General features: G+C 54.5%; 13 protein-coding genes across 13 annotated transcripts; 7 read left to right on the top strand and 6 right to left on the bottom strand.

The window, feature by feature from the left end:
• Positions 1-559: 559 nt before the first annotated feature.
• On the top strand, positions 560-888 carry VTN00DRAFT_5923 (uncharacterized protein; the record flags this gene model as incomplete). The annotated part of the gene is made up of 2 exons (XM_069432507.1): positions 560-605; positions 671-888. The coding sequence occupies 2 exons, from the start codon at positions 560-562 to the stop codon at positions 886-888; spliced, it is 264 nt and encodes an 87-aa protein (XP_069288360.1).
• A 1663-nt stretch (positions 889-2551) lies between these two features.
• VTN00DRAFT_5922 (uncharacterized protein) lies at positions 2552-4415 on the bottom strand (the record flags this gene model as incomplete). Its single annotated transcript, XM_069432506.1, has 2 exons — positions 2552-3569; positions 3631-4415. The coding sequence occupies 2 exons, from the start codon at positions 4413-4415 to the stop codon at positions 2552-2554; spliced, it is 1803 nt and encodes a 600-aa protein (XP_069288359.1).
• Positions 4416-4479: 64 nt separating this feature from the next.
• Positions 4480-4863, top strand: VTN00DRAFT_5921 (uncharacterized protein; the record flags this gene model as incomplete). Its single annotated transcript, XM_069432505.1, has 2 exons — positions 4480-4708; positions 4778-4863. The coding sequence occupies 2 exons, from the start codon at positions 4480-4482 to the stop codon at positions 4861-4863; spliced, it is 315 nt and encodes a 104-aa protein (XP_069288358.1).
• Positions 4864-5272: 409 nt separating this feature from the next.
• Positions 5273-8702, bottom strand: VTN00DRAFT_5920 (uncharacterized protein; the record flags this gene model as incomplete). Its single annotated transcript, XM_069432504.1, has 11 exons — positions 5273-5504; positions 5557-6309; positions 6369-6492; positions 6545-6591; positions 6645-6865; positions 6918-6976; positions 7032-7106; positions 7160-7268; positions 7319-7648; positions 7697-8586; positions 8648-8702. 11 exons carry the CDS (start codon positions 8700-8702, stop codon positions 5273-5275), a joined length of 2895 nt encoding a protein of 964 aa, XP_069288357.1.
• Positions 8703-8770: 68 nt separating this feature from the next.
• On the top strand, positions 8771-11253 carry VTN00DRAFT_5919 (uncharacterized protein; the record flags this gene model as incomplete). Its single annotated transcript, XM_069432502.1, has 7 exons — positions 8771-8776; positions 9103-9164; positions 9222-9260; positions 9324-9351; positions 9410-9943; positions 10001-10166; positions 10223-11253. 7 exons carry the CDS (start codon positions 8771-8773, stop codon positions 11251-11253), a joined length of 1866 nt encoding a protein of 621 aa, XP_069288356.1.
• An 830-nt stretch (positions 11254-12083) lies between these two features.
• Positions 12084-13434, bottom strand: VTN00DRAFT_5918 (uncharacterized protein; the record flags this gene model as incomplete). Its single annotated transcript, XM_069432501.1, has 2 exons — positions 12084-12162; positions 12905-13434. The coding sequence occupies 2 exons, from the start codon at positions 13432-13434 to the stop codon at positions 12084-12086; spliced, it is 609 nt and encodes a 202-aa protein (XP_069288355.1).
• Positions 13435-14514: 1080 nt separating this feature from the next.
• Positions 14515-17493, top strand: VTN00DRAFT_5917 (uncharacterized protein; the record flags this gene model as incomplete). Its single annotated transcript, XM_069432500.1, has 3 exons — positions 14515-14753; positions 14808-15258; positions 15316-17493. The coding sequence occupies 3 exons, from the start codon at positions 14515-14517 to the stop codon at positions 17491-17493; spliced, it is 2868 nt and encodes a 955-aa protein (XP_069288354.1).
• A 49-nt stretch (positions 17494-17542) lies between these two features.
• Positions 17543-17863, bottom strand: VTN00DRAFT_5916 (uncharacterized protein; the record flags this gene model as incomplete). The annotated part of the gene is made up of 2 exons (XM_069432499.1): positions 17543-17743; positions 17810-17863. The coding sequence occupies 2 exons, from the start codon at positions 17861-17863 to the stop codon at positions 17543-17545; spliced, it is 255 nt and encodes an 84-aa protein (XP_069288353.1).
• Positions 17864-17998: 135 nt separating this feature from the next.
• On the bottom strand, positions 17999-19096 carry VTN00DRAFT_5915 (uncharacterized protein; the record flags this gene model as incomplete). The annotated part of the gene is made up of 1 exon (XM_069432498.1): positions 17999-19096. One exon carries the CDS (start codon positions 19094-19096, stop codon positions 17999-18001), a length of 1098 nt encoding a protein of 365 aa, XP_069288352.1.
• Positions 19097-19278: 182 nt separating this feature from the next.
• VTN00DRAFT_5914 (uncharacterized protein) lies at positions 19279-19626 on the top strand (the record flags this gene model as incomplete). The annotated part of the gene is made up of 2 exons (XM_069432497.1): positions 19279-19332; positions 19429-19626. 2 exons carry the CDS (start codon positions 19279-19281, stop codon positions 19624-19626), a joined length of 252 nt encoding a protein of 83 aa, XP_069288351.1.
• Positions 19627-19909: 283 nt separating this feature from the next.
• Positions 19910-21127, top strand: VTN00DRAFT_5913 (uncharacterized protein; the record flags this gene model as incomplete). Its single annotated transcript, XM_069432496.1, has 4 exons — positions 19910-19926; positions 20652-20710; positions 20764-20873; positions 20924-21127. 4 exons carry the CDS (start codon positions 19910-19912, stop codon positions 21125-21127), a joined length of 390 nt encoding a protein of 129 aa, XP_069288350.1.
• Positions 21128-21189: 62 nt separating this feature from the next.
• On the bottom strand, positions 21190-21970 carry VTN00DRAFT_5912 (uncharacterized protein; the record flags this gene model as incomplete). Its single annotated transcript, XM_069432495.1, has 2 exons — positions 21190-21364; positions 21780-21970. 2 exons carry the CDS (start codon positions 21968-21970, stop codon positions 21190-21192), a joined length of 366 nt encoding a protein of 121 aa, XP_069288349.1.
• Positions 21971-22044: 74 nt separating this feature from the next.
• Positions 22045-26709, top strand: VTN00DRAFT_5911 (uncharacterized protein; the record flags this gene model as incomplete). The annotated part of the gene is made up of 5 exons (XM_069432494.1): positions 22045-22621; positions 22684-22747; positions 22801-24843; positions 24938-25480; positions 25530-26709. The coding sequence occupies 5 exons, from the start codon at positions 22045-22047 to the stop codon at positions 26707-26709; spliced, it is 4407 nt and encodes a 1468-aa protein (XP_069288348.1).
• Positions 26710-26785: the final 76 nt, after the last annotated feature.

Here is a 26785-nt window from a genome sequence, read left to right as displayed (position 1 = left end):
TGCCCTCCGCGTCTCCTTTTACTCTACATAATCTGGTCACGCTTGAGTGCTATTACTATGACTAGTGCACAGGCTATGAGGTGTCCGACGATACTCCACCTGATCGGGTTACTCCAGCTAGCTTCGATCCTGAAACGAGTCTGTCGAACTTTGCTCCTATCCGCTACCCCGAGACCCGCCAGGCACGCTGCATGAACTCAAGAATAATGTGTAAAGCACGAGCCGACGAGCCATATCGATGGGGCGCTACACATATAAGTTTGGAACAGCTACAGTCATTTGCTTGAAGCCGAAACAGTCTACATACCAGTGCTGATCTGGTAAACAATGTTCGATACCGCAGTTCAAGACTACTCCTTATAGCAACGTCAACTACTGCTATCGAGACAGAATCATACCTGAAGCTTCCGCTAAGCAACAACCCCGTACAGAGAAGTAGTTATACTTTCATACAGTACAACAGCAGGCACCCCACTGGGCACATGACAAGACCGCTTCCTTATGACCTCTGGATGGTCCGTCCAAACATGAGAATACGAGTCTAATTGCCTAGACGCACATGCGTGAAAATGAATCTCTCGAGTTCCACTTCTACGCTCAACACGGTCAGCTGCGAGAGCATAAAGGTTACTAACTAGATGGTTGGTGATCTAACCAGGTTTCTTAATAGCCATCCAGGGTATACTCTCACGATCTCACAAGACCCTCCTGCCATCTTCATCCAAATGGCGCAACACGCCACAAAATAATAATCTGCACCGGGTGCAAGCAGCTAAGCCGAGAAATACAGATGCGTCAGCTAACGATGTTAAGAACGCAGATGAAGCTGCGCAAGTGGCATTGTTGAAGCAGTTCAATCGATCCCAACCCGTTCCTTGGAAAATATAAGAAAGAAATACAATCCCACAAGAGACCTGCAGCTATCTTCTCGAGAGGCAGCTCGTAAATACAAAGCCAAACGAGCTGTGTCAAGGTGGCTGCCAGATCCAAAATAAGAAGCTGCTTTGAGATACACCATTCAAGCTTTATTAACTACTACAGCCAACTACTGACACTGTCACCCCAAGCAGGTCGTTCCTTCTGAAGGGTATCTCCATCATTTGACCTAGCATCCAGCCTTGCTGACATGCTCCACATCAACCCGAAGAGGAATCCTCTTGAACCGTCCAACGGAGGCCAGAGGCCAGTTCAATGCTCCGCTCCTTCAGATCTCTGGAAGAGATGTGAATTTAGCAGCTCTCCCAGAAGGCCATTCTGTAAATAGCTTTGACATCGTGGTCCAAAACAGTCCCAGCGAAGAAGTTATCCTCGTTCATGCCTTGTCAAGTTATACAACATTTTTCCCCCTCGGAGCTTATCAGATTGCAATGACGCATAGTGATTGTACACGAAGTGCACTAAGGCTCCCTATACATATTCCTTGATGCACAGATCTAACGCCCTCTCTTCCGTTACCGGAAGCTGCTATCAGCATGTGCTGTACAGTAGTATATCGATAACAACGTTATTGTCTTGGACCGCGTCATTCGGCCGATTAGTAAACAGACTACATGTAAATTTTTTATATATACATATCACGTAATATGCATAAGATTCAAGTTCCGTCAAGGATGTATCTACCAAACCTGTTCAACAGACCGATTTGAATCACATACATACATACCTACATACTCAGCTATCCTTGAGGCTGAGCCCTCCAAATCAAATCAAACCAGAATTAGATACATAATTATGTTCAAGATAATTGATTTTGGCCAGAGCGTTGCATGTTTCACCCCAAGCCCCCAGCCCCCGACCCCCAGGGCAGTATCACCCAGAGAGACGGGCAGGCACCAAATACCCAAGTAGCCCAAATTAAACTGAAACTAAAACCAAGACAGCAAACAGCGATATGTGCTTTTTTTATCCAAAGACTAAAGAGAAAAGAAAAGAATGGAAGACAACCGCCACATTGTATGTGTGTGTAACAATAAAGCCGTCGGTATACACTGGAAGTAATTAAATTAAATTAATAGCTCGGTTTTATCATTAATTATCTCTTGGCGGACCCTGTCAACCGGATGGATGGAGAGATTGACGTAGAGGGAGGGGAAGAGAGAGAGAGAGATGCTCAATTAATAGTCTTACTTGAAAATGAAAAAACCATGAAAAAGGAACGAACTGGTGAGCAATCGATATGACAGGGGGTACTTGAATTCATTTTCACTATCGACACAATTATCAATTATCAACCCATGTTTCGCGTATCAAAAGCAGATAATTAGTTAATTCCCCCCTTCAAGCCAACAACAAAAGAAAACTTCTAATTACTTCAAGAGCGACGTAAAAGGTTATCGGAATTAGTTCCAATAAACGGGGTATTTCACAGAAGGAAAACCAAAATACCTTAGAGTAAGGACAGACAAAAAGAATAGAAAATCATAGAGAATGGAACCCTCTCGACATCGAGAGGAAAAATAAGAGCTGTCATGTGAACCGCGCTTCGGCACAAGTGAAGCATTACACAAGCATTAGAAGCTCGTAGGGTGTACGCAGAAAAAGGGGCGCAGGATTAGGCGGCTTGGCCATTGTTATTATTATTCCGCGCCACCACATCTTCACTATCAGCCGGCAGCTCTCTTGCAGGCTCTGCGTCTCTAGTGGTTGAGGCGCCGTTCTGACCGGGCCAATTCCTGGGGGCTAGACCCTCACCGTCTGCTTCTGCGGCCCAGTCCATGAGCCTTCCTTTAACGTCTTTCATCTCGTGCAACTTCTGGGCGAAGTGTCCTCGCTGCTTTGACGGCTCTCCACTGCGCTCATCCAGCTCTTCGACGTCCGAGCTCGACAGGGAGGACGAGGAGCTATTGCTCTGCAGCATGTAGGTCATATGTTGTCCTTCCTTCTTCTTGCGCTCCCGCTGCTCCTCTTTCAGGCGTTGCATACGTTCTGCATCCTTCTGACAATCCAGAGTGCTCACATGAAGACCGGGGAGATTAGCCGATATGAACTCCTTCAATACAGGGAGGTAATCAGCATTGGGACGATAGGTCCCGCTGTCATTGTCAATAAACAGCTCGTAGGCGGCTGGATCTGTCGATGGCTCTAGGGGATTCTCCTCCGCGGGTTCCGGGGCAGACGGAAGGACGTCTGAGCCTCTGGAAAGGCGCCTGTGGCGATGTTTGCGTCGACGAACGAAGAACTCGCCAGAGTATGCGATATAGATGGATACATCGCTATGCATGGTGTGCTTGCTCAAGAGATCGATCCCGAATTCCTTCCCCGTCTCCGTGAAACGCAGCTGGCCGTCGAGGGTGAGGACATAGGTGAAGATCCGTCCACCCTGGTCGTAGTGCACGAATTCGAGGAACTTTTGCGTAAATTCTATACACGGGGAGGAGAACTCGCCGTACTGAGTGGTCCGATCGAAATTGTAAATGCGCGCATGCTGGTGGTGCAGCGCTCGGTTGAGGATACGCCCCTGAAGACTATGGGAGGTGAACATGCCGGCTACGAAGGGTTTGAACTCGACGTAGCGGTGGTAGAGCTGAGATGGAACAGGTCCCTTTAGCTGCATCTGCACAGCCTGGAAGCTGCACGGTGAGAGTATGAGCTTTGCGCTTTATGTCTGCATCAAGAAAATGGGGAACGCACTTGTATCGGGTGATGGATCTCTTTCCATCCCGGCTCTGGACCGAGTCCTTGGTTCCTGCCAGTCTTCCGATCAAAGGAGAGAAGTGTTTAAACCAGTAGTTTGGTCCGACGGTGTATATCTGCCCGCCCACATCGCCCGGAGTCTTTCCCAGACAATCCACGCTGACAACCAGCTGCGCGTCCAGCTTGCGTTCGTGCCATATCGCGGCCGCAATGCCCCTCACGAAGTAGGCGCGTTTGCTACCCATCCGCTTCTTCACCCGGAACGACTGTTCCTTGATGCCCTCCCATTCGTCGTGGATGGACTCGACCCTGACGTACGCATTGCCGAGCCTGTCGTCGTGGTCTGCCGGATCCTCGTCGTAGATCCGACATTTGAGCTCGAACCCAGACGCAGGCACATTCGCGACAATCCACTGGTTGTTCCATTCGGGATTGGTGTTCCTCCTTATGGTCGGGGTGCGGAAGGTGATGTCGGGATCCTGCTTATGCCGCCGAGGCACGTCGACGATCAATTGCGCCTTCACGTACGGGTCCGAGGAGAAGGTGCCAAAATCCGCAAAGGGAAGATTGATAGCGCGGTGGAAAGTGAACCTGAGGGTGTAGCCCGGCGGGGCGTCAGGGATCGGGGTGCTGTCGAATCCTCCAGCAGGCTGGACCGGCATCGCTGGAACGTCTGCGGCGGCTTTCAGCGCTGTCGCGCGGTCGTGCGGCTTCTCCGTCTTATCGACGAACTTGGGACCATATTTCTCAGACAGGTGCTGAGGCGGCGAGACATCCTCCATCGTATGTATGTAGATTCTCGAGACGGACAGTTCCGGGTTGAGCTCACGAAAGCCCTAGATGCTGATGGCGGAGGAAAACGTGCTCCTCTCCATCGCAGGACCGGGCTATGGTCAAGAGACGAGGATGTATCGTGCCCAGGAGAAGAACACGCACATCGCTCCTCAGCAGCAGGCGTCGAGGGGGCTGGGGGGGGCTGATCTGCGAAACCCCCGCGGCGTTCGTCCAGGCCAAGCTTCGCCGGACCGTCACGGCAGCCACGAGACGGACGGTCGCCTAGCCACCGACGCCGTCCGTGCGATCAGCCCTGAACGGCGATCAACATGGCACTGACGTACTACTCGCTATCTCTGGACATCCACAGCGCGTCCGCCTGATGTCGCCTGCAGGATGCGTGATACCGGTCAGCCCCTTACTCATGGTGACAATCCAACTACAGCCGTGTTCTGAACTCGGTTGCAGGTTTGGACCATCCGAATGGAAAGAACAGCATTGATTAACTACTAAATACAGCCCTCTGAAAATTCTTCGATAGAAGGTTCAACTAATACACTATGTAGAAGAATGCTGGTTAATCAGCGTCCGTCGGCTCGATTGCCTTACGAAGCATCCCCACTTGGTCAACCTAATAAAATGTCCACAGGAGAACGCCATGGCGGCCTGACAGCACGCCCGGGCGCTCGGTGGTTCTCCATTTCATACTTGGCGTAGTCTGTTAACGCCGAACCAGTCCCGACCTCCAGGTAAGTACAGCACAATATAATGGTTGCCATAGACCCTTGCATGATCGCATCTTGCTCTAATTCCAGATATTTCCTGTCCGATAAACCGAAACGCCATGCTCCGTCCCGCATTGGATTTATGATCCACGGAATAGAAACTGCATGTCTTCCGGCGTGAGCTTCTCCAGGGCTTCCCCCTGGTCCTTATTAATCGTGCCGTTAATCATATTAGCCTTCTTCTCCTGAAGGAGCACCATTCGAGACTCTACCGAGTCCTCGATACACAGTCTCGTGATGACACAGGGGCGCCGCTGGCCAATACGATGGCATCGGTCCGCGCTCTGCCATTCGGCAGCCGGGTTCCACCAGCTGCGGACATGTTAACAACAGACGGTGATAAACGGTAAGAGGGAAAACTTACGGGTCGACAATGAAGACTCTGGATGCCTCTGTTAGGTTCAAGGCAACACCACCGGCCTTGAGCGAGACGAGGAAGACCTCAACGTCCACGTTGTTCATGAAGTACTCGATCGATTTCTGGCGCTGCGCTGGGGTCATGCTTCCGTCGAGCATGACGGTGTTGAAGCCGGCCCGGCGCAGACGCCACTCGACAAGCTGCAGCATTGAGGTGAACTGCGAGAACACGATCGACTTGTGCGTCTGTTTCTTGCTCCTCAGCTTGTAGAGATCATAGACAAGCATTTCGATCTTGGTCGAGGATGTCCAGTTTTCCATCCGGATACGGTTGATGATCGAGCTCTTCTTGACATAGTCCTCCTCCTGTTCGATATCCGGCTGCTCGAAGTCGATGGACAGAGGAATGTGGCATCTTGGGCAGTCAACCACCGTGTCCGCAGAGAATGAGCGGATGTAGTCTTTAGCGCATTGGCGACAGAACTCATGGTGGCAGCGAGATCGGATTGCTTCTTCGGCAGGCTCGTCACAGATGCTGCAGACGAGGACGTTCTGTCCAGCTTCGGCGTTCTTCTTAAGGATCAGATCGGGATGGTTTGCGACCTGACGCATCTGCATGATGAGACCGAAAATGTTGGCGTAATTGTTCAGCATGACACCTCGGCTCACGTATGTGTCGAACTGCCGGGTGCTGTTGGTCATGATGCTCCTGGAGAAGTCGCGTTCGATTTCACCGAAGAATTCATTGTGGATGACCACCCTAGGGCAGTCAGTATCAACTCAGAGTCAAAATCACGACGAACATAGATAGAAACTTACCGCTTGGGCGGCAGCTCCATCGCTGCCGTGTGCTCTCTCTTTACACGTCTGAGCATAATCCTGTCAGTGATCAGACGCAGCTTTGCCAATGCGTCCTTTCGGGCACTGGAGTGTCTCTCCGTGACTATCACATATAGTGAGTAAGGATCAAGTATGGCTTTTGCGGTACGGCTTACTGGGATTGAGAATCTCTTGGTTGAAAATGGACACATGATTGAATCCACTGCAAATGAAAATCAGCCTTCGAGTCGTTCATCCAGCGTGTGAGAGCCCTACCTATGCCCGCAGCGAGTGCATTTCTTCTCTTTATCCTGTGACCAATGGAGCTCCTTGCAGCTGCACATCTTGCAGAAATAGTAGGCGAACGGGCGGACCTGTAGGAACCGCAGAAGAGAAAAGAACTCTCCGATTCGATTCTGGACAGGCGTACCAGAGAGGCACCATTTGTACTTTGCTTTCAGGGCAAAGCAGGCGCGAGCGACACTCGTTGTGCGTTGCTGACTTGCGTCAACAGACGATGAGCAGTATAAGCGCTGAGTCTAAGCTTACCTTGATACTGTGGGCCTCGTCGAGAATGAGGCGATGATATTGGATGGAGTGGATCACACCTTGAAAGAACGTTAGTCAAGTCAGATCAGACATGTGGAAAGTCGGCACACTCACTGTCCTCCTTTACAATCCCTTCGTCGCGGAACCAGCCCTTCACTTCCTTGCGATAAATGGACTCCAGACCCGAATCTAAATAGATGTTAGGGATATTGGAATACAATGTCCGAAGGTCTAGGTCATACAGGATATCATTATCACATCGTACGCCTGCAGGTCCTTCTTCTTGAGGAGCTTGACCTTCGGGTTCGAGTTATGGTAGACAAGCACCTTTAACTTTCCATCGGTGTATTCCTGCAGTAAAGTATTAGACCCGCCGTATATAGCGTAGAGACATCGCAAACCTTGATTTCCGACTGCCACTGCATCAATGCAACCGGAGGAACGACGACTAGCGAGGGCTTGCCGACGGGATAGTCGGACATGATCAGGGACACGGCCTGAATGGTCTTGCCCATTCCCATCTCGTCCCCCAGCAGACCGCCTTTGTACTTCGTCTTTTCCTGTTGCATCATCCAGTTCAGTCCTTCGAGCTGGAAGGACTTCAGTTTCCTAGTGATACCAGGGGGCTGTTCCGCCGGAACTGGAGTGATGGGTGGCGTTTTCTTCAAATCTTCCCACATTGTCTTGATGATCGGATGCCGATCTTCGAGCTTCTTACGTTCCTTGGCAGCCTGTACCAGTTGTTAGATAGACATAGATCCGGAACTTTATCTACTCACCCTAGAGGTCTTAAAAGTTGCACCTAAGTCTTGTCGAGGAGCTCTAGCCCTGTTCCTACTAACGGCCTGGCGTCTCTGGGGGGCCACAGGTACAGAGACAGCTTCAGGTGACTCGGATTCTGTGTCACTTGATTCGGATTCTTCTTGATAGAGATCGTCCATTTCATTGTGGAATTGCTCTCCAATGCGATGAGCCACATCATCGAGATCTGAGAGGCTTGCATCTTCGCTGTCCTCGACGACCGCGTCGTTTGCTGCTGGCGAGCACAGCATCTCCATTTCATCAGCCTCCTTGAAACCAAGACCGTCATTATCGGTTGAATTTGGGATTACGAGAGTAGGTTTGCTTCTGCCCAGCGAAACCCTCTGTCGCTTCACGCTGGTCCCTTGATATTCTTCCATCTGTAAGGCATGCGCGAGAGCTGCATCCGAGGTTTCATTTGTCGTTGAATCGTCTGCAGACAACGCTGAAGCGTCCCTCTTAGAGGGGCCCGATGCATTATTGAGTGAGAATGCGCTTGCACGCAGCTCCCGAGCACGAGCAGAAGCGCTGACTCGTTTCCTTGGCTTGTTCGTCTCCGAGTCGGCCGGAGTGACGACGACACTGGTCGCCGGAGTGTCGTCGTCCATCTCGTCGTCGGAGGTAGATGAAGAAGACTCCTTCTTGACCGGAATCTGAACCTCGATGGAATTCGTACGAGCCTTGGCTTCTAGCGCAGCTTTCCCTTCTCGATAGCCTCGGCGGACACCTGCAGCGTACGATTGATCGAGCTCGTCTTCGTCGTCGGTGTGGTCGATATCGACGCCAATGAGCGCAGGGTGCGTAACTTTGGACGAAGCGCGTGTCAAACGGGACGAGGGTAGGGAAATTCTCTTCGACCGTCCAGCTCCTTGAGATGTTGGACGTGTCAGTGGATGAGAGCAGCCATTAGGCAACGACCTGGGTCTTACTGGTCTTGGATGCGGACGGCTCCGCCTTTTTTGCAAGAGAGCCTTTCCTTGCCATGACGACGATACCGACCTGGCGACCTGGTCTACTCTTTTTTCCAGTAAAGGAATTGCTCTGTTAAGTGAATGAAAGTGAGGATTCAGACGATACCAAGCCCCTATCTTCCGTCTGATAACCTAGCAGATCCTCTCGTCTGATAAAACAGCTTGCACTGCCAAGTGAAAGAAAAGAAGGACTTCTCACAGAAAACAGAGGCCCTGGTCCGGAGAGACTACCTTTTGGCTTAAGACCAGAGACAAGACTGCTTTGTCTTTCACAAGCTGGGTGAGAGCACCGCTGAACCTTATCGTTAAACGCGATCTTGGATAAGCCGACCGACGGGCGGAAGGCCTAGACTCGCGTAAAGTGGAACGCGAAAGTGCCACGGGTCCTTGTGACTTGAGCGCCTCGAATCCAGTATCTGAACCAGCCAATTTTTTTACGCCAGGAAGCGACAGCGACGGTTCGTACGATAAAGATGTGAGTTATTAATATGAAAACTCTTGCTAGTTGGTGGTCTGCTAATGGAAGTTGAAGGTCGCGCAGAGCACAGGCGGGAAACCAGATCAGGGGGCCGTAAGGATTCACCAGGTTCCCATTCAGCTGGTTTGAGACTCGAACTGACAGCGAGAGATCCAGGCACTCTGCGCTCACTGATTTCCTTGCTGTAAGTCTTTGAGTATATCCCTTCCACACTGTACGTGTTTTGACGGTCTACAAATCAGTCCAACAACATCTCCGCGGCCCGGATCCGCCAAGACTACGAACGGCGTGTGGCAGAGGCAGCGCGCCAGGCTGAGCGCGAGGGAAGGGAAAATGGTGTTGAGAATGAAGAATACGAAGAGGAGCTTGAGTCCCCAGAGCAGAGCAAGAAACGGAAGCGCAAGGAGGCCGCTACACTGGTGAAGATCAAGCAGAGCAAGGAGTTTGCCCGTCGCAAGGCACTGCGCACTGGTGAACCCGACGGTGATGATGATGCGATCGCCTGGGGGATGATGTATCAAAAGGCAAGGCCGGCGCCTGGCCAGCTGGAGAACTGCGAGATCTGCGGTAAGCGCTTCACGGTTACTGCCTACAGCAAGACCGGCCCGAATGGCGGGCTGCTCTGCTCCAAGTGCTCCAAGGAGCTGGGGGATGAGGAGAAAAAACCCAAAGCCAAAAAGCGTGAACCCAAGAGCAGCCGTCGGCAGAACCAGAGCAATCTCCTCGACGGACTCGTCCAGCATGGGGCTCTAAGCCTTGTGGAGATATGTGTGAAGGCAAGCCTAACGTCCTACTACATTTCTATCTGTATCATGCGCTAATATTTTACGCAGAAAGTCGCTGATAACATCAACGACGTCGAGGAATTTGGAGACCTCCCGCAGCAGCTACTCCACCGTCTTAGCCAGATCCTCTCTAAGAGGCGCGTGCTCACACCAAGGACGCTCAACCTTTTCCTGCGTCCTGACCTTGATTTTATCGAGATATACGACTGTGGCAGTACGTTTACAATCGAAAAGTATATAAGACTCGGGTCAGGTTGCTAACAGGTCCAGAACTCGAGACGGATGATTTCCAGAAGATCTTTGCTTTCATGCCCTCGTTGGTCAATGTCAACCTCCGCTTTGCGGGGCAGATGAAAGACAACGTCCTTGACTATATGATGACCCGCAACTCCGGCATCAAATACCTCCAGCTGGACGCTGCGAATCTCGTTTCTGACGCATGCTGGCGGCAGCTTTTCAGGACGTCCGGCCCGCGCCTTGAAAGCTTGAAGCTGTCCAACCTTGACTCTTCCCTCGACGACGAGTCGGTCCAGGTGATGAGCGAGCATTGCACCAACCTCCGCCGTCTGAAGTTGAAGGAGTGCTGGAAGCCCGGTGATGAATCCCTCCGTGCGATCGCAAAGCTGCCCAACCTGGAACACCTGTCGCTGAACTTCCTGCGTGAGACCAAATGCGACAACCTGGTCGAAGTGGTCGAAAAGCTCGGCCCAAACCTGCAAACTCTCTCCTTGGATGGCTTCCATGATGCTGACGACAGGTTCCTCGAAACGATTCACAGTCAATGTCGGCAGCTCTCCAAGTTCCGTTTCGCGGACAACGCTGTATGCACGGACAAGGGGTACGTCAGCCTGTTCACAGACTGGCCCAACCCGCCGTTGACCTTCGTCGACCTCTCGTCCACGCGAGACGTGGACAACCAGAACCCGGACGGTCCACCAGAGCCAGTTGGTCTGGCCTCTCAGGGATTCATCGCGTTGATGAAGCACTCGGGTTCCAAGATCCAGGCCCTGAACATCAGCTCATGTCGACACATCTCGCGCGCTGCATTCGAAGAGGTCTTCGCCAAGGGCAAGACATACCCGCACCTGAAGGAGCTAGACATCTCCTTCCAGACTGTGATGGATGACTACCTGGTCAACTGCATCTTCAGATGCTGCCCCGCAATGAAGAAGCTGATCGCATTTGCCTGCTTCAGTGTCCGGGATGTTCGTGTTCCCGCGGGCGTCGCGTTGATCGGAGGCTTGAGTGCACAGGACAACATTATCCTGGAGGGCGACTACCGTGGAGAGCTTCCAGAGTAGAAAGTGGACTTTTCTTTCTTTCTCTGTTAATAATCTGTCTTTAGGTCGGCGCTGGTGGCGGATTGGTATCTCTACGACTATCAGGGAGAATGACAGGATGGGAGTAGATCTGCTTCGAGGCTAAGATTTTGGGCAAACATTTCATTTTCAAGAGTCAGACGAGGTCGATATGGCTTTTGCTCCTCATAAATACCTAATGAGACTGTATACTACGCATATGCTTCAGCCAGAGATATCCATCTTGCAATAACAATCGTGATGATATTATTTATTGTCATATGGACTCGATGTCTGGCCAGATCTCCATGCAGGCGCCTATGTCTGCATTAATGTGCATAAAGTGTACTGCATATGGTGCACGTGGGCCCCGTTGATCATCATGCGCTTTATCTTAGATTTCCCTTGAAGGGAATAATCGGTTGAAATCCAAACATCCAAGATGTTATGGGTCTATCGATAATGCGAGATAAGGTCCGCCCTTCGACTCAACTAGTAGAGATGCTATTACACCGTGTAAGTCGAATTTCTCAGTAGTTGTCAGATTCATCGTATCGACGAACTGTATAGTGGCAAGTGATCTGCACCACTGTTGCCTGCATCTATCTTCAATCTTTCATCTTCAGGGACTTTGAGATCTGGCTTGGCAAAAGCAATAGTCTGCACGCCGCGGAATGTCAGCGATTAAATAATGTTTTCAATTCCAAAAACCTTCAGGGGGGCCGGGCTCACGGGGTCCGGATCCGTTCGGGTTATGGTTCATGAATCATGATACGGAGTAATCCGATAGATTGGGGGCTAACTTTGTTAGCTTCTGCGCTTCCCGTCCGTTCTCAACTCTTATCGAGCAGCTGGAATGCCTCCTTGACGATCATTGCCGCGGCATCATGCCAAGGCCGGCTTGGAATGTAACTGTGCAATATTATTAATGAGTTAACGCCTCCAGAAAAAAATGGCCGCTGAGATCTCGATCCACGTACACATGGGGTTCGTGAGGAGTAATCTTTTCTCCAAAGTGGAGTTCGATCCAGGGACGATGGGATCATGGCGATCATGCAGCCGGCGGGGAAGAGGGGTTTTTTTAACAGGAAAGGAAACATACAGGGACTTCACCAGGCACATGAGCGGGTAAAAAATGTAGCCGAAAACGACGACGGAGGTTCTATCTCAAAAAAGCCTCCATGTCGTAGGGCTGCTGATGTCAAAAATGCTAGTTGCCCGCGGAGTACTTGGTTTTTGTATACGATGGAATCTTCAGAATTTTCGAATTGCAGGTTATTATTGGTATTGATAGACGTCGCTACTGTGTACTGCGTAGAGGCGATCTGCGAGCGCATTCCGATGAGCTCCGTCTGGCAGACGATGATCGATCGCATCCAGCGGGGCTCCGGGAGAATCTCACTATCACGGTCCACACCATCGTCCTTCCGTCCTCGTAGACACGGTGTATACGGTGTATACATTATTATTATTGATCGTTTCCATGCTCGGATCTCCCTGCTGCTACCATTCTCAACGCATCCGCGCACATGAAGTGCCGCGTAGGAACACGCGTAAGCGACCAGGAATCAAGACATTTTCTCTGCTGATCACAACAATCACCACGCGTTCGCAGACTCTGCCGTCCTACCATGAGGACAGTGTGATATCATACTGGCTATGACGATCAGCCGGTCGCAATTGTGACAGAACGTTAAGCTGTTTATTGCGCACACCGCAATCTGGAGTAGAGAAGACGGTTGGATCGACGCCGCAGGTAAACTCGACCAGTAGATCATGTTCTCCGTTCATGCAGTAGTTCTGCAGCACCTCGTCAGAAACAAGCTCCAGCGGCTTCGGGTTCGAGACGATCTGCAAGAGGTGCAACCCGTTCAGGAGAGACGGTGGACCAAAGCGCCGGCGTGGCTTTCGGCAGCGAACAAAGATCGCTGGGCTGTCTATCCGCGTCCAGACTTGGTGCCACTCGTTTTGCTTGCTTTGTTCTCGGCCCACCGATTCCATCTCCTGCCGCCTTGTGGAGCTCGTCAGGGCCTCCGTTCTGAAACTTCTCTGATAGCAACTGACGTTTCCAGGATCGCGGAGGGTCTGTGCCAGGCGCCATGAGGCTCGGATTTCCTTGGCCATCGATCTCCAGTCGGGTGCAGTAAACAAGAGCGGGCTCGGATCGCGCTGCGCGTTGAGCATCGGTGGCTCTGCTGGCTATGCTGCTCCGGGCATGGTTAGTTCGCAGGGCCAGAAGGTCGCAGAAGACTTCGGGACCTGGACAAGCACAAGGCCCGGCTTAACCCCCCTATATGCTCTGCTCCTTTCAATCCGCCTCTTCTCTTTCTGCTGTCAGCACGATTGCCAGCAGGATCTGTCCTTCCTTTTCCCATCCTCCTGCTCCAGGTCGGCCAGTGCTCCAGCAGCCCAGCTGTTGCTACTTTGCCTGCGGGGACTCCTTAGGCGCCGGCTCTGCTGCTACAGCTTTAACTCCAGCGCCGGTGCTCTTTCGCGGTGCGCTTAAGCCACAGCTGCGTTCTGTCGTTCCCCCCTGCCTGGTAAGCAGAATCTGACCTCCTCTTTCTCCCGAGCCCCCAGTGTCGCTGTTCTCTTCGCCAGCACTACTACTATATTTGGGTGGTCTGTCGATCTCCCAGGCTCTACGCGGCCACTACATCAACACAGCAGAACCTCTCCACGTCCAGCGTGTTGGACCTGCTCCTTCTAATTGATTGTTTTTTGTTCTTGTCTCCAGCCTGTGTGTCGATGACTCTGTCCGGTCATCGGGACATCTGACGTTCCCAGCAAGCTGCCAAGCGGATCAGAGACAGTCACCCGCCCCGTCTCAGGCATTGTTGTTTTTGTCTGTTCTCGCGCAGCCTAACTATTTATTCTTATTTTCCCTTAGCCATTTAGGTCGGAATCTAGCACCGAAACAAAAGGCGTTTAGTGCTGCGGTGAGCCGGAACCTTTCACTTGCTGACTGTTTGACTTCAACTCTGCAGATCCCTCCACCTTCAGCCGTTCTCGGCGGTTGTCGCCCATGTGGCCCTGATTCTCACCTTCACGTCCGCTTTTCTCCTTCCTCACCCAAGCGCTCCCTCATCCGAGCTGGCTGGTTGGTAAATCAGTCTGTTCGCCGCCTGACTGTCGCTGCTCAACACGTTCCGTGGTTGGGACTTCTGGTAAACACGTGTTGTGGGAGCATCGGGTTGGAACCCGGGTGTTTCATCCGCCTGAGGACACAGATCAGCTTGCGATACTCTGCGGAAACCAACCCCAATGCCGATCAAGCTCCCAAAGGGCTTCGCTCGTCGGAAGTCATCCGGCAATGCTCTGGAGGAGGTCGAGAACCCGCCGGAGCCGTCGTTCCGGGTGTTTGAGCGGCCTGGTAGCGGGAGCAAGTCCTTCGATGGAACCAGCACTTTGAAGAGGATGGGAGAGGGCCATCCGTCCAATTCGCCGCCTGAAGACCATGACAATTTATTCGCAGGATTCGAAAGACCGGCACCGAAGAATCGGTATGCTACCCCAAGATGGATTGCCTTGAAACGTGCAGTGTTGACCCGGGATAGAGGCAGCGGAGGGACCAACAACTCCGGCTCCACTGGCGGACTGTACGATAGTTCCTCGTCGGCGCGGTTCAGCTCATCCTCCACACTTCCCTCCTCGACTGACGTGCCGATTCACGATGTCTCCAATCCCCACACAAGAACATTCCATGATATCCCGCCCCCTCCAGGCCACGGATCCCGACCCTCGTTTTCGTTCCATGCAGCCGACCGGACGTTCTCCTTTGGCACGAAGACACTGAAGGTCTCGACACCACAACCTCAGCCGCCCAGTCCTACTGTCACGAGAGACCGGACAATGACGACCAGCACTGCCAGCACCGCGACGCCCCCTAAGCTGCCGGACACGGACCTCAATCTGGGCGGGCTGGATGATGACTTCGGGAACATGTTTGAGGGATTCGGCAAGCGGAAGAGTGCACTTCTACAGGAGCGGTCACCGTCTCCCCACGCTGTATGAGCCCTTGTCCTATGGTTATATTTTCTTGGATCGAATACTAATGACGGGCAGAAGGATCCGCCCCCAGTCCCTGACCAAGATGACAGAGCGTCTCGTCCCGCACCAATCGACACTGACCGCTCCAAGGAAGTCGAGCCTTCTCCCTACTCGTGGGACAGCCGTCACTCGCAGGATGGTTTACTGGGCACATCCAACGGCGACCACCAGGAAGCTACTGCTGCTGATCAACAGGCCTCGAACTCCACGCCACTACCGACTACCTCGCATCGTGCTCTCGACAGGCCAGACCGTAGACAGGACCAGGGCTTGAGGAGGAGTGTCGCGTACGCTACGAGACGTGATTCTACGCCAGTTGAAGACGCGGATGCCAAGCTGGTCAGAGAATCGGTTTTGCTGAACAGGAGAAGTGCCCACCAGCCGTCGGTGCCGGAGGACGAAGACTCGGACAAGGAGACCTCGCTCTTCGACGGTAGAGATGCCGACAAAGCCGGCTCGACCTCTCGCGCCGGCAAGCCTGAGGAGGACTCGCAATACGATTTTGCGGCCCAAGTGAGACTGGCTGTACAGTTCGAAGAGAGAGAGTCGAACACAACCCAGCCCCGTAACAAAGTTATGACGCCCGCTCAGTTCGAACGCTATCGGCAGCAACGTGAACTTGCAAGGACGAAGAGCGATGCTTCGAAGAATGACTCGGATGCGAGCAGCTATTCCGACGATGAGGATGATGAGGCGGAGAAGACTCGGGAGGCGGAGAAGCAGAGGCGCAAGCAGGAAGCTCATCTGTCTGTCTACCGTCAACAGATGATGAAAGTGACCGGGGAGAAGTCACCTTCGCCCCGACTGAGTGCGGACAAAGCAAGCAGCAGCACGCCAAATCTGACCAATCTCGCAAACCGCATGTCGACGCTCGAGATTCCCGCGGACAAGTCAGGCAGTGGAAAGAGCAGCGACGGCGATGAGGACGATGATGTTCCTCTGGGCATTCTGGCTGCGCACGGGTTCCCTAACAAGAACCGTCCTCCAACACGCCTGACCTCCACCAGTTCGAACCCCAACCTTCGCGCCTCCTTTCATCCTTCGTCTGCTGGCTCGGTCTCGGGAGACGGGCCAGGAACCCGGGGCAGTCTGCCTGTCTTCGCACGGAACCTGCCGCAGGATCCGTACTTCGGGGCCAGCCTGGTCACCCCCTCGAACAGAGAGTCTCTCGCCATGGGAGGAGGAGGAGCTTCGGTTTACGGGGGACCGTCGGGGCCATCGCCGGCATTGCCTCCCGGCGGTCTCGTTGGCGTGATTGCAAGCGAAGAGCGAGCGAGGGCGATGAGAAGGGGTAGCCCCAGGGCCCAGCCGGGCTTCGACCTTCCCGGAAGTATGATGGGAATGGGCATGGCTCCCAACGGCATCCCCAGGCCGTATACGATGGCATCCATGGCTTCGCCAGGCATGTCCGGGATGCCGGGTCCGGCTCCGGCTCCGCAGCAACAAGGACTGTCAGTGGGAGAGCAAGCGCAACTTCAGATGTCGCAGCAGATGACCCAAATGATGCAGATGCAGATGCAATGGATGCAGCAGATGATGCAAATGCAGGGTGGACCGCAACCTCCGATGAACAACTTCCTCTCCCCGATGAATGCAAACATGAACATGCGGCCGGTGTCTATGGCCTCGAACGGCACATTCAACGGTGCGGGCGGCAATCCTCAGGTCGATCAACGGACACTCAGCATGCTAGATCCAAGCATGTCTCGATGGAATACAAACAGGCCAGCCTCGTTCTTCCCCGATGGTGGCAACCGACCAGGAACACCACAGGGGCAGGGCTACGCACCGTCCATTGCTCCCTCTGAGCGCAGCAACATCGGAAGGGCCTCTCGATACCGCCCTGTGTCGACAGCGCAGCCGGACCAGCAGCCTAGCATGCGCGCATCCACCTTCACCTCGTCGACGCTCAAACCGTGGAACGACGAAAATCGGAAATCGACCTTCTCCGCTGTTCCCCCCGTGCCGTCGAACCTGGCCAAGAGTACCTCCATGGCGACTGTCACGGTCCGGCCGCTCAGCAGTAATGGCAGAACGCCAAGTCCCAGCAAGAATACTGCAACTGCCTCAGACGATGAGGATGACGAGGAGGGCTGGGCCGAGATGATGAAGAAGCGGGAGAAGAAGAAGAGCAGCTGGAAGATGAAGAAAACATCCTCGGGGTTGGGAGATCTGCTGCATGCAGTTCACTAATGGACATCCGATTGACCTCGGTCTGAAAACAGCCCAGGTTTCCTACAGTCTATACATCAGTCGAGTTCCTCGAGCTTTTCATATGATCTCTTGTCCTCTCCATTCTGTGTATTGTGTTTTGACTCTGGGTTGCCGTATACCCTCCAGGGTCGCTTGTCTTTTGAACACCAATATCTGTCCTATCGATCGATCTAGCCGGCCTTGTTCCATATTTATATCTTGCACCATGATTTTTCACAGGAAACATCCGCTGCTACGTTTTTTTTTTTGACTCATAAAACATGTTAACTAACGCTTCCTGCTCACACTTTCATACTTTTAATCGGGCCGGATACGAAACGAGGATGGCGTACGGAAGGCATGACGGCATTCTGGATTCGAGGGTTGTCTTTTGATTGCTGTATCTAATGCCTGTATACAAATAATGCATGAGTTTGCATAGAGAAGGGCTGTATTCTATATTGGAAACTTGGAGTGTTCACCATGGGTTGTCCCTACGGATAGACTACGGGAGCGTCAGCAAAGTGTCCGAACGTTCACCTGCCAACCTCTTGATCGTCTCATCCGCTTCTAGCAAGACTCTTTTAATAATATCCCCAGCCGGCAGCGTATCCCTGACCAGCCCGACTCCAGTCCCCGCGTACGTCGTCATCCTCCCCTTGGGTCCCCATCCCGCGTCACCCTTCATCGTTTCCTCCACATACAGCCTCCGGTTCTCCTCATCAGCCATTCCCCTTTCCACTGCGTCAACGTAGCTCTCGTTGATCACTCCCCGTCCATCGTACCGCCGAGGCCAGCCGTGGATGTCCCTCACGCGGTCGTAGACCGTCGAACGGGCCGTACTGATGCCACCGTCAGACGCACGCAAAACTTCGGCCTGGTATCCCGGCGCGATGGTTGCCTCGTGGGAGGCAAGGAACCGGGTCCCCATCGCGACTCCTGATGCGCCCAATGCGAGGGCGGCGGCCACGCCACGGCCGTCAACGATCCCGCCAGCCGCCAGGAGCGCAATATTATCGAAACCACGCTCCGCCAGTGCGTCGCGGACTTCCGGCACCAGGGAGATGACAGAGGCGGACCGGGCCAGACCGTGACCGCCTGCATCGGAGCCCTGCACGACCAACACGTCTGGTTCGAGCGCTTCCGCGACCGCGACTGCTTCCGCCACGCTGCCGACCTGCACCCAAACCCTGGTCCTGCCGGAGGTGACGGCGCGGACTTGCTTGGCCCACGGGATCAGGTCGTCGGGCTGGGAGACCGGGCCAAAAAACCACACGGCGCAGGGCGTGTATTTCCTGATCGCCTCCAGGGATGCCGTCAGGTCCGCGCCCCAGTTGATGAACCCGACTCCGATGGGGAGGACGCCCTTCTCAACTGGTGCCTGGCGGATGGGAGGATCCGATTCCCTGACGAGGCGTGCTGCGTGTTCGAGGTCTGTCTCGAGGGTCGCGACGTCGTATCCAGCGGCGAGGAAGCCCAGTCCGCCCGCGCGGGAGACCGCAACGGCCAGCGGGGGCATCGCGATGCGCAGCATCGGAGCGGAAGCTATGAGGGGGGTCTTGATCCATGGGTATGCGGTGTGGAGTGCGGATCTCAATGTCATTTTGAATTTGAAATTGTATAGGGGAGAGTACGTTAGATATGTATAAGTATGTATGTGGATAGATGGATATGGATTGAAAATCTTTGTTGATGTCCGCCAGCGATCTATATTCTCATTTTCCCGTCGATACAGTCATACATACTGACCCACCGTTGGTCGCAATCTGTCGTAGAACCCCCGCGATGTCAGCTGCAATCGACTCACTGAATTCCAGCCGAGGTCAAACGCATCCGAAGGTCGATCGGCAATAAGGAGTCGGACTCCACAACCCGACAATTGAAGAGAATACGGCCCGCACTAGCTCAGACAGAGATCCCATGCATGATCCTCAGCCAGCCCGAGCAGATGGGAGATGGCGTCTGTTGACGTCGGAGCGGTGCATGGCAGGCTTCACCGCCCTGTCCGTGCACGTTCCGGAACGCCCATCGGTGGAGCCAGGTCACGTGCAGGGCGGTGATAGCATCAAAGAAGGGCGGCCATCGCCGGCATCAGCAGCTGACAGTACCCCCAGGGACCTTCCGGCCTTCTAGAGGACTAATATCCGTATATTCATACTCTTTTCTTTCCCTCGTTCTTATATTCATCAGGTCTTGCGACTGTTATTTGCGTTGCCTTTTCTTCCTCACTTCTTTTCTGTCGCCACCTTTGCATCTGCATCTAATATCTCTGTCACCCTTGGATATCTCTAGGAAGAAGAGAAATAATATTCTTTTTTGGTTCTCTCTTGGAAGCTCCTAGGAAGGGAGAGCGTGTGTCTTTTTCAGTCTTAGGCTTAGGTTTCAGTGCAGGAAAGAGAAGGGCTTACCTGCAAGTATGAACGCGCCGGATAGGTAAGAGATACTCCCTGGCCCAGCTTCCTTCCTCTCATGACATGGCACGGTCCTTTGATCTCTTTCTCTGTGACACATGTTGGATCTCTCTTTTTGCCCTGTTCTTGTCGCCTGCAGGTTGCTGCTGGGACATTCGGGATGCTTGCACAGGTGAAAATGGGAGGGAGCCTCTTTCATCCTCCCGTTGCTGGGCAGACGAGGTTCGTCACAGAGCGTGGAATACGCTGTTTGAGTTGCGTCCTTCATGCTCTCTTCCGTTCATCAGAGTCATCTGCCCTTTCCTCTTCATCCCCCCTTCGCTGTCTCTTCCTATCCTCAGGTCTCTTTTCTCTACCCTCTGCATCTCTTGCTTCAGCCCGCGTCTTGAGAGCTGCCCTTTTCCATCGAGCAAAGTTCAGATTTCCCCTCTACTGCTTTCCCGTTATCACATCAGGTCAAGCCCATCATGTGTGACGAGCTTTTTGCCCACTGTCTCTACGATTCTTCCTGTGCCCGCTACCGCGCCAACCCTTGCAGGACGACCATCAACGTCGCCTACGACCAGCCACCGAGGTCTGCCTGTCTATCACTTCCATCATTTCTGCTCCCTAGCCTGTTTTTTTCCCATTTTCATCAGCCTACTTCTGCATTTCTATCCGTGTGCTTTGTTTTACGATATGAAGTCTTGGGCCGTGTCCGGTGGCCAGTTTTGCCCTCAGTGATCACACTAACATACTCTTCAACAGGTTCGAGTCTTTCGTTCTTGGGAGCGGGGAGAAGAAGGTGGAGGTTGAGACTGACACTCGTAAGTGTGTCATCGATTCAGTGACCAGGACAGAGACTAATTGTCTGCTCCAGGTATTCCGTCGTCGGCCATCTTTACCTTCAACAAGGAGGACCACACTCTTGGAAACCTGCTCCGCTCTCGTCTTTTGCAGAGCTCCCACGTCCTCTTTGCTGGGTACAAGGTGTGTACTGGATATACTTTTGGACTCAACTTCAACTAACATCGCCATAGGTGCCTCACCCTCTTGTCCCCAAGTTTGAACTCCGTGTTCAGACCGATGGTGAGATTACTCCCAAGGAAGCGGTGATTACCGCGTGCCACGAGCTGGTCAAGGACCTGGGTATCTTCTCCCGTGAATTCACCAAGGAATACGAGCTGCGCAAGATGGTGGGCGCCACCCAGCAGCAGCAGAACGGCACCCGCGAGGGCATTTAGGTGTCGAGTCTGGCAGCGAATCCGCTATGAACTTGTACAACCAATCTCGCCTACTCTGGCTATCATCTTTCTACCTGGAAATTGGAGCGTGCAGCTACCTGCTGCTGCTCCTGACATGCTATCAGAACGGTCTGGATGTCGTCCCCTATCTGACTGTATAGCCCCGGCCGTCGACGGGCACCGCTTGCGGAGCTGTTGACGCCTTGAGTGTTCGCGACTTGGCTGTCTCTGGTAGGGCTGAGGATAGATGATAGATGCATGTACAGATAGGATAGCTTTGATATAACTATTAATCGAACTAGCTTACTGGGTCGGTATGCTGTTTTTGTAAAATTGGATACTGTAGTGAAACTATGAGGATTCCAGGCTATCTCAACCTGTCCTCTCCGAAATTGTCTACTCTAACCACGCTTTCCTATGGTACTTTGTGTTCTGGCATAATTTACTGAATATACGTGTCACAGTCTGTAGCCTGAAGGCAAATCCCAAGTACGTCTCTACCATAGCCAAAGTGAAAAGGCCGATGTGGAGATTGTTTTATATTCAGGGGCATTATCCTGAGCGACAGCTCTGGCTGCTCACATGATAAAAGACTCAATTACATCGAAGAGTAGCAAAGCTTCTACAGTTTCCACCATCTAAAGCTAAACACATGCCCATGCTTTTCGCGAGAAGAGATGATATAGATATTCTCAGCCAGGAGTAGATGAGCCTAGGGCTGGCCATCGGGACCGCTTGCTCGAAGCGGCTTAGCGCCCGGCCCGGGGGGCGGCGTCTCGTGCCTCTGAGCCTCCGCGCGTCGTCGTCGTCTTCAACATCGTTCTTTGCCGCTGCTCTGCACATCTGCTTGTCGTCTTGCTCTCCATCTCGTTTTCCTTCTTTTTGGGTTCTTTCTTTATGCTAGTGTCTGTTTTGTAATGTACTCTTCATCGAACTCCTTCCTGGGCGGCGCCAACAGCGCCCGCCCCGGATCCTCGCCGTTCGGACAGCAGCCGGTTTACTCCCAGTTCCCTCAGGGTCAGCAGCAACAGCAGCAACCGACGGGCTTTGTGCCCCAACCGACTGGTTTCGGCGGCGGGCAGCTTCAGCCCCAGCCGACGGGCTTTCCAGGTGGTCAGCTGCAGCCTCAGTTCACCGGTTACCCTGGAGCTTCTGCACCACCTCAGCAGAGCTTCCAAGCTCCCCCTCAGCAGCCCCAGTTCACCGGATATCCCACTCAGAGCCAGCCCCCGCCGCAACCAACGCTGCAGCAGCCGACTCTGCAGCTTTCGCAGCAGCAGTTCCCTGCGACGACCGGTGCGCCTCCGGCTCCTGTTCCCAAGACCTCGTCGCAGATAGCGCAGTCGTTCCAGGATGCTGCACCCCAGCCGCCGCCCAAGTCCTCCTCCGGCTCCAAGATCCCGAACATCCGTCTGTCATTCATCACTGCGCAGGATCAGGCCAAGTTTGAGCAGCTCTTCAAGTCCGCCGTGGGTGACGGCAAGACAATGAGCGGTTAGTATAAGTGGTCCGTGGGCAAAAAGGGGTAAAGGAGGGGTAGCTGATTTTGTCTACAGGAGAGAAAGCTAGAGACCTTCTGCTGCGTTCCAAGCTTCCCGGCAGCGACCTGTCAAAGATATGGTAAGCTAGGGTTCGATGTCGAGCTGCCGGGATGGCCCTTCTAACAGTCACAGGGTGTTGTCCGATACCACCAAGTCGGGGCAGCTCTTCTTCCCGGAGTTCGCCCTGGCAATGTACCTTTGCAATCTGAAATTGACAAACAGGGAGCTCCCAGACACCCTCCCCGAGCGCATAAAGAATGAAGTGTCGAGTATGGTTGATATTATATCTTTTGGGGTCCCCGATGATCAGCCGCCCAAGACCAACGTCCCCAACTTCGACGCTCCCATCCAGCAGCCACAGCCTCAGCAGCCGTCGAACTCGCAGCTGCTTTCGCAGCTCACGGCCCAGCCAACTGGGTTCTACAACCAGGCGACTGGCTTCCAGCCTCAACAGACTGGATTCCCTGGCCAGACCCAGACTCTGCAGCCGCAGCCAACCGGCTTCTCTGGTCAGAACCAGCAGCATCTGCAGCCTCAGCCGACGGGCTTTATGAACAACCCCCAGGCGACAGGTTACAGCGGCCCGCGTCCTCCAATGCCACCCATGCCCACCGGCATGGGGTCGAACCTGTCGCCCGCCCAGACGGGGCCCGCTCCGCTGACCGCGCAGCCCACCGGTGTGCCGGGCCAGTGGGGTTTCGTCAACACCCCCTCAACCGGCCTACCTGGTATTGAAGCTCTGAAACAGCAGCTGATGCCCCAGCCTGGCCGTGAAGGCGGCTTCACCACTGCTGGGCTGTCTGGCAACGCGACCATCCCATGGGCGGTCACCAAGGATGAGAAGAAGATCTATGACCAGCTCTTCCGCGCATGGGATGGCCTCGGAAAGGGCTACATCGGGGGTGACACTGCCATCGAGATCATGGGCCAGAGTGGTCTGGACCGCAAGGACCTGGAGCGCATCTGGACCCTGGCCGACCCCCACAACAGGGGCAGGCTCAACATGGATGAGTTTGCGGTGGCTATGCATCTGATCTACAGAAAGTTGAATGGCTATCCCGTGCCGAACCGTCTGCCCCCGGAGCTTATCCCGCCGTCTACGAGGAACTTCAACGACTCCATTGGCACCGTCAAGTCTCTCCTCTCGCAGGACGCGGAGCAGCGAAAGACATCGGGCGCCTTCCTGCAGCCGCAAAAGACCGGCGTCAGCTACCTCAAGGATCACTCTTTCCGCGGCAGCGGTGCTACGTCTCCCGGCTTTGGCCGGAAAGATGCTACTGTGTTCAAGAACGATGATGAGGCCGTCGGTTACAGATCGGCTGCTCGCCGTCGCGTTGGAAATGGTGGCCGAACGCCTTCCCCCGCCACTTCGTCACAGGTCTCAACGGAAGATGAGTTGTCCGTCGATCAGCTGAAGAAGAAGATCCGCGAGACGAAGGTCATGCTGGATGCGGTCGACTTCAAGGACCAGAACCGGGCGGAGGAAGACGAAGAACTTGACAGGCGGGATCGCAGGGAGGCAGAGAGCCTCATGGACCGCATCCGACGGGTGCAGGATGATATCGACACGGATCCCAAGGCGGCCTTCCGCCATCTCGATTCCGGCGCCGAGCGGCGGTCCCTGCGCCGGCAGCTCCAGACGTACCAGGATCAGATTCCCCAAATTGCCTCGGATGTGCGCAAAGTGGAACGCGCCATCGCAGAAGCCAAGCTTGAGCTGTTCCGCCTGAAGGATGCCAGGGAGCACCCGGGCAGCGCTGCGAATATCGTCGGTACCGGCCCTGGCGGTGCGATCACTGAGGCAGACCGCATCAAGGCTCGTGCCCGCGCCAGGATGCAAGCTCGCGCGGCCGAGCTGGCTGGAAGGCCGGTGCCCGCCACGGAGGATGATGATGGCTCCGCAGCGGCACGTCGCCTCGAGGAGGAGAATGCCAAGATCAAGGCAGAGCGAGAGCGCAACGAGGCTATGACACGGGATGTGGAGGACAGCGTCAAGGAGTTCTCGCGCAGCCTCGAGGACAGCCTGAAGGGGGAAAGCGAGAACTCGACCCGCGAGCACGAGAGACGTCGTTGGGAGGATGCCTTGGGTGTCGAAGACACGATCAGGGACTTTATCTACGACCTGCAGCGCAGCAGTAGGACTGCTAAAGTCCGCAAGGAAGAGCGTGAGAGAGAGTATGTTTAGCCTTTCTTGTTCTTTTGTTCCTTTACCTTCCCTCTTTGATACTGTGATACCATACTTTACTTGAATGGATTCTAACAACTACAGACAAACGAGACCTTCCTCCAGGGAGCAGCCTAGATATGACTCCCCAGCCAACGGCACGACTGCAGCCCGGCCATCTCCCGTGTCAGCATCCTCTTCGAGCTCGCTGACAGGGCTTACCCATGAAGAGCGCGTGGCATCTGCCAAGGAACGCGCTCAGAAGCGTATCGCCGAACGCATGGCAGCCGCTGGTCTCAAGCCTCAATTCGACTCCGGAGAGACTCTGCTTCAGCGCCAGGAACGAGAGAAGAGGGAGCGCGAGGAGCGATTGAGGCGAGCCGAAGAGGAGGATGCCAAGCGTGAAGAGGAGAGACAGCGCCGCCTGGCTAGCGAACGGGGCGAAAAGTCTCCACCCCCTAAGCCGGCAGCGAAGAAGCCTCCGCCACCGGCGCCGCCATCACGCAAGGGCAGAACAGACAGCGCAGGCCAGGCCGAAGCTAGGAAGGCTGAGGAAGCGGCAAAGGCGGCCCAGGCCGAGCAGGAGGCCAGAGAACAGGCCCTCAGACAAGAGCAGGAGGCTCAAGAGGCCGAAACAGAGCGTCTAGAGTAAGTTCAAGTTCAACCCTCTATATTCCGGGTGTTCTAACGAAAATAGGGACGAGGCCAAACGGCAGGAAGAGGAATTCCAGAGAGAGAAAGAGGCACAGGAAGCCCGTCTGCGGGCGCTCGAGGAGCAGGTCAGACAGGGTAAGATCAAGAAGCAGGAGGAGAAGCGTCGCAAAGAGGCCGCGGCGCGCGAGGCGAAAGAGAACGAAGCCAAACTCGCTGCCCAGCGCGCCGAACTCGAAGCAGCCAAAGAGCGGGAGCGCCAGCTCCAGCTCGAACTGGAGGGTCTTGGAGAGGAGAGCTCGTCCGACGACGAGGGCCCGGTCAATATCACTCCCCAGGACAGCACCCCGACGCAGAGCCAGGTGCTGCCGACCACCGTGGCCTCTCCGCCTCCTCCGCCTCCCCCTCCGTCCGCCCCTGTGCCGGAGGCTCCTGCAACCCCCGCGCCGGCTGTCCCGCAGGAACAGGAGAAGCAGGCCAGCCCGGCCGTCAGCTCACCCGCCAGCAGCCGGACGGGAGAGTCCAAGAACCCCTACTTCCGGAAGCTCAGCCAATCTGCAGACCAGACGGCCGCGTCTCCCCCGGCGGTCCCGCAGACGACGGTCACCTCGCCCAAGACCGAGATGCATTCGACGAATCCGTTCCATCGTCTTGCACAGCAGCAGCAGCAGCAGCAACAACAGCAGGAAGGTACCCGGTCTCCATTCCCGGTGCCCGGGCCGCTCGAGCGCAAGTCCCGTGCCCGTCCGGAAGACGACGACGACTGGTCCGTCGCCGAGTCCGACAACGACTCCGACTCCGACGACGACCGCGCGGGCGGAGGTAGTGCGAAGCAGCTTGCCAGTATTCTGTTCGGCACCATGGGTCCCCCTCGGCCCCTGAGTGCTATGGACGACAAGCCTCCTTCGAAGTCGCCTACCCCGGTTCAGGAGAGTCCAGTCGCTCCTCCTCCACCCCCACCACCTCCAGCCCCGCCAGCGGAGTCCAACGGCGAGTCTGGAGCAGTACCTCCACCACCCCCACCACCACCTCCTCCCCCTCCGGCCCCTGCAGCAGGTGGAATGCCTCCGCCTCCACCTCCTCCTTCCGCTCCAAGTGGGCCGCCAGGCGGAGGATTGCCCGACCGCAGCGCGCTGCTCAGCTCTATCCAAGCCGGCAAGACCCTGAGGAAGGTAGAGACCAAGGACCGGAGCGCGAGCGCTGTCGCGGGCCGTGTCTTGGATTGAGCGGGCCGCATGTTGACATTACTTGGATCAAATGTAGCTAGTTTGATATCTTGTACTTGATAGCTGTGGAATCTTT

This window comes from Thermoascus crustaceus (genome assembly GCF_041956765.1).
Source record: "Thermoascus crustaceus strain CBS 181.67 unplaced genomic scaffold VTN00scaffold_3, whole genome shotgun sequence".
Classification (NCBI taxonomy): Eukaryota; Fungi; Ascomycota; class Eurotiomycetes; order Eurotiales; family Thermoascaceae; genus Thermoascus; species Thermoascus crustaceus.
The sequence above is the reverse complement of the archived record's forward strand: the minus strand, read 5'-3'. Positions and strand labels throughout refer to the sequence as shown.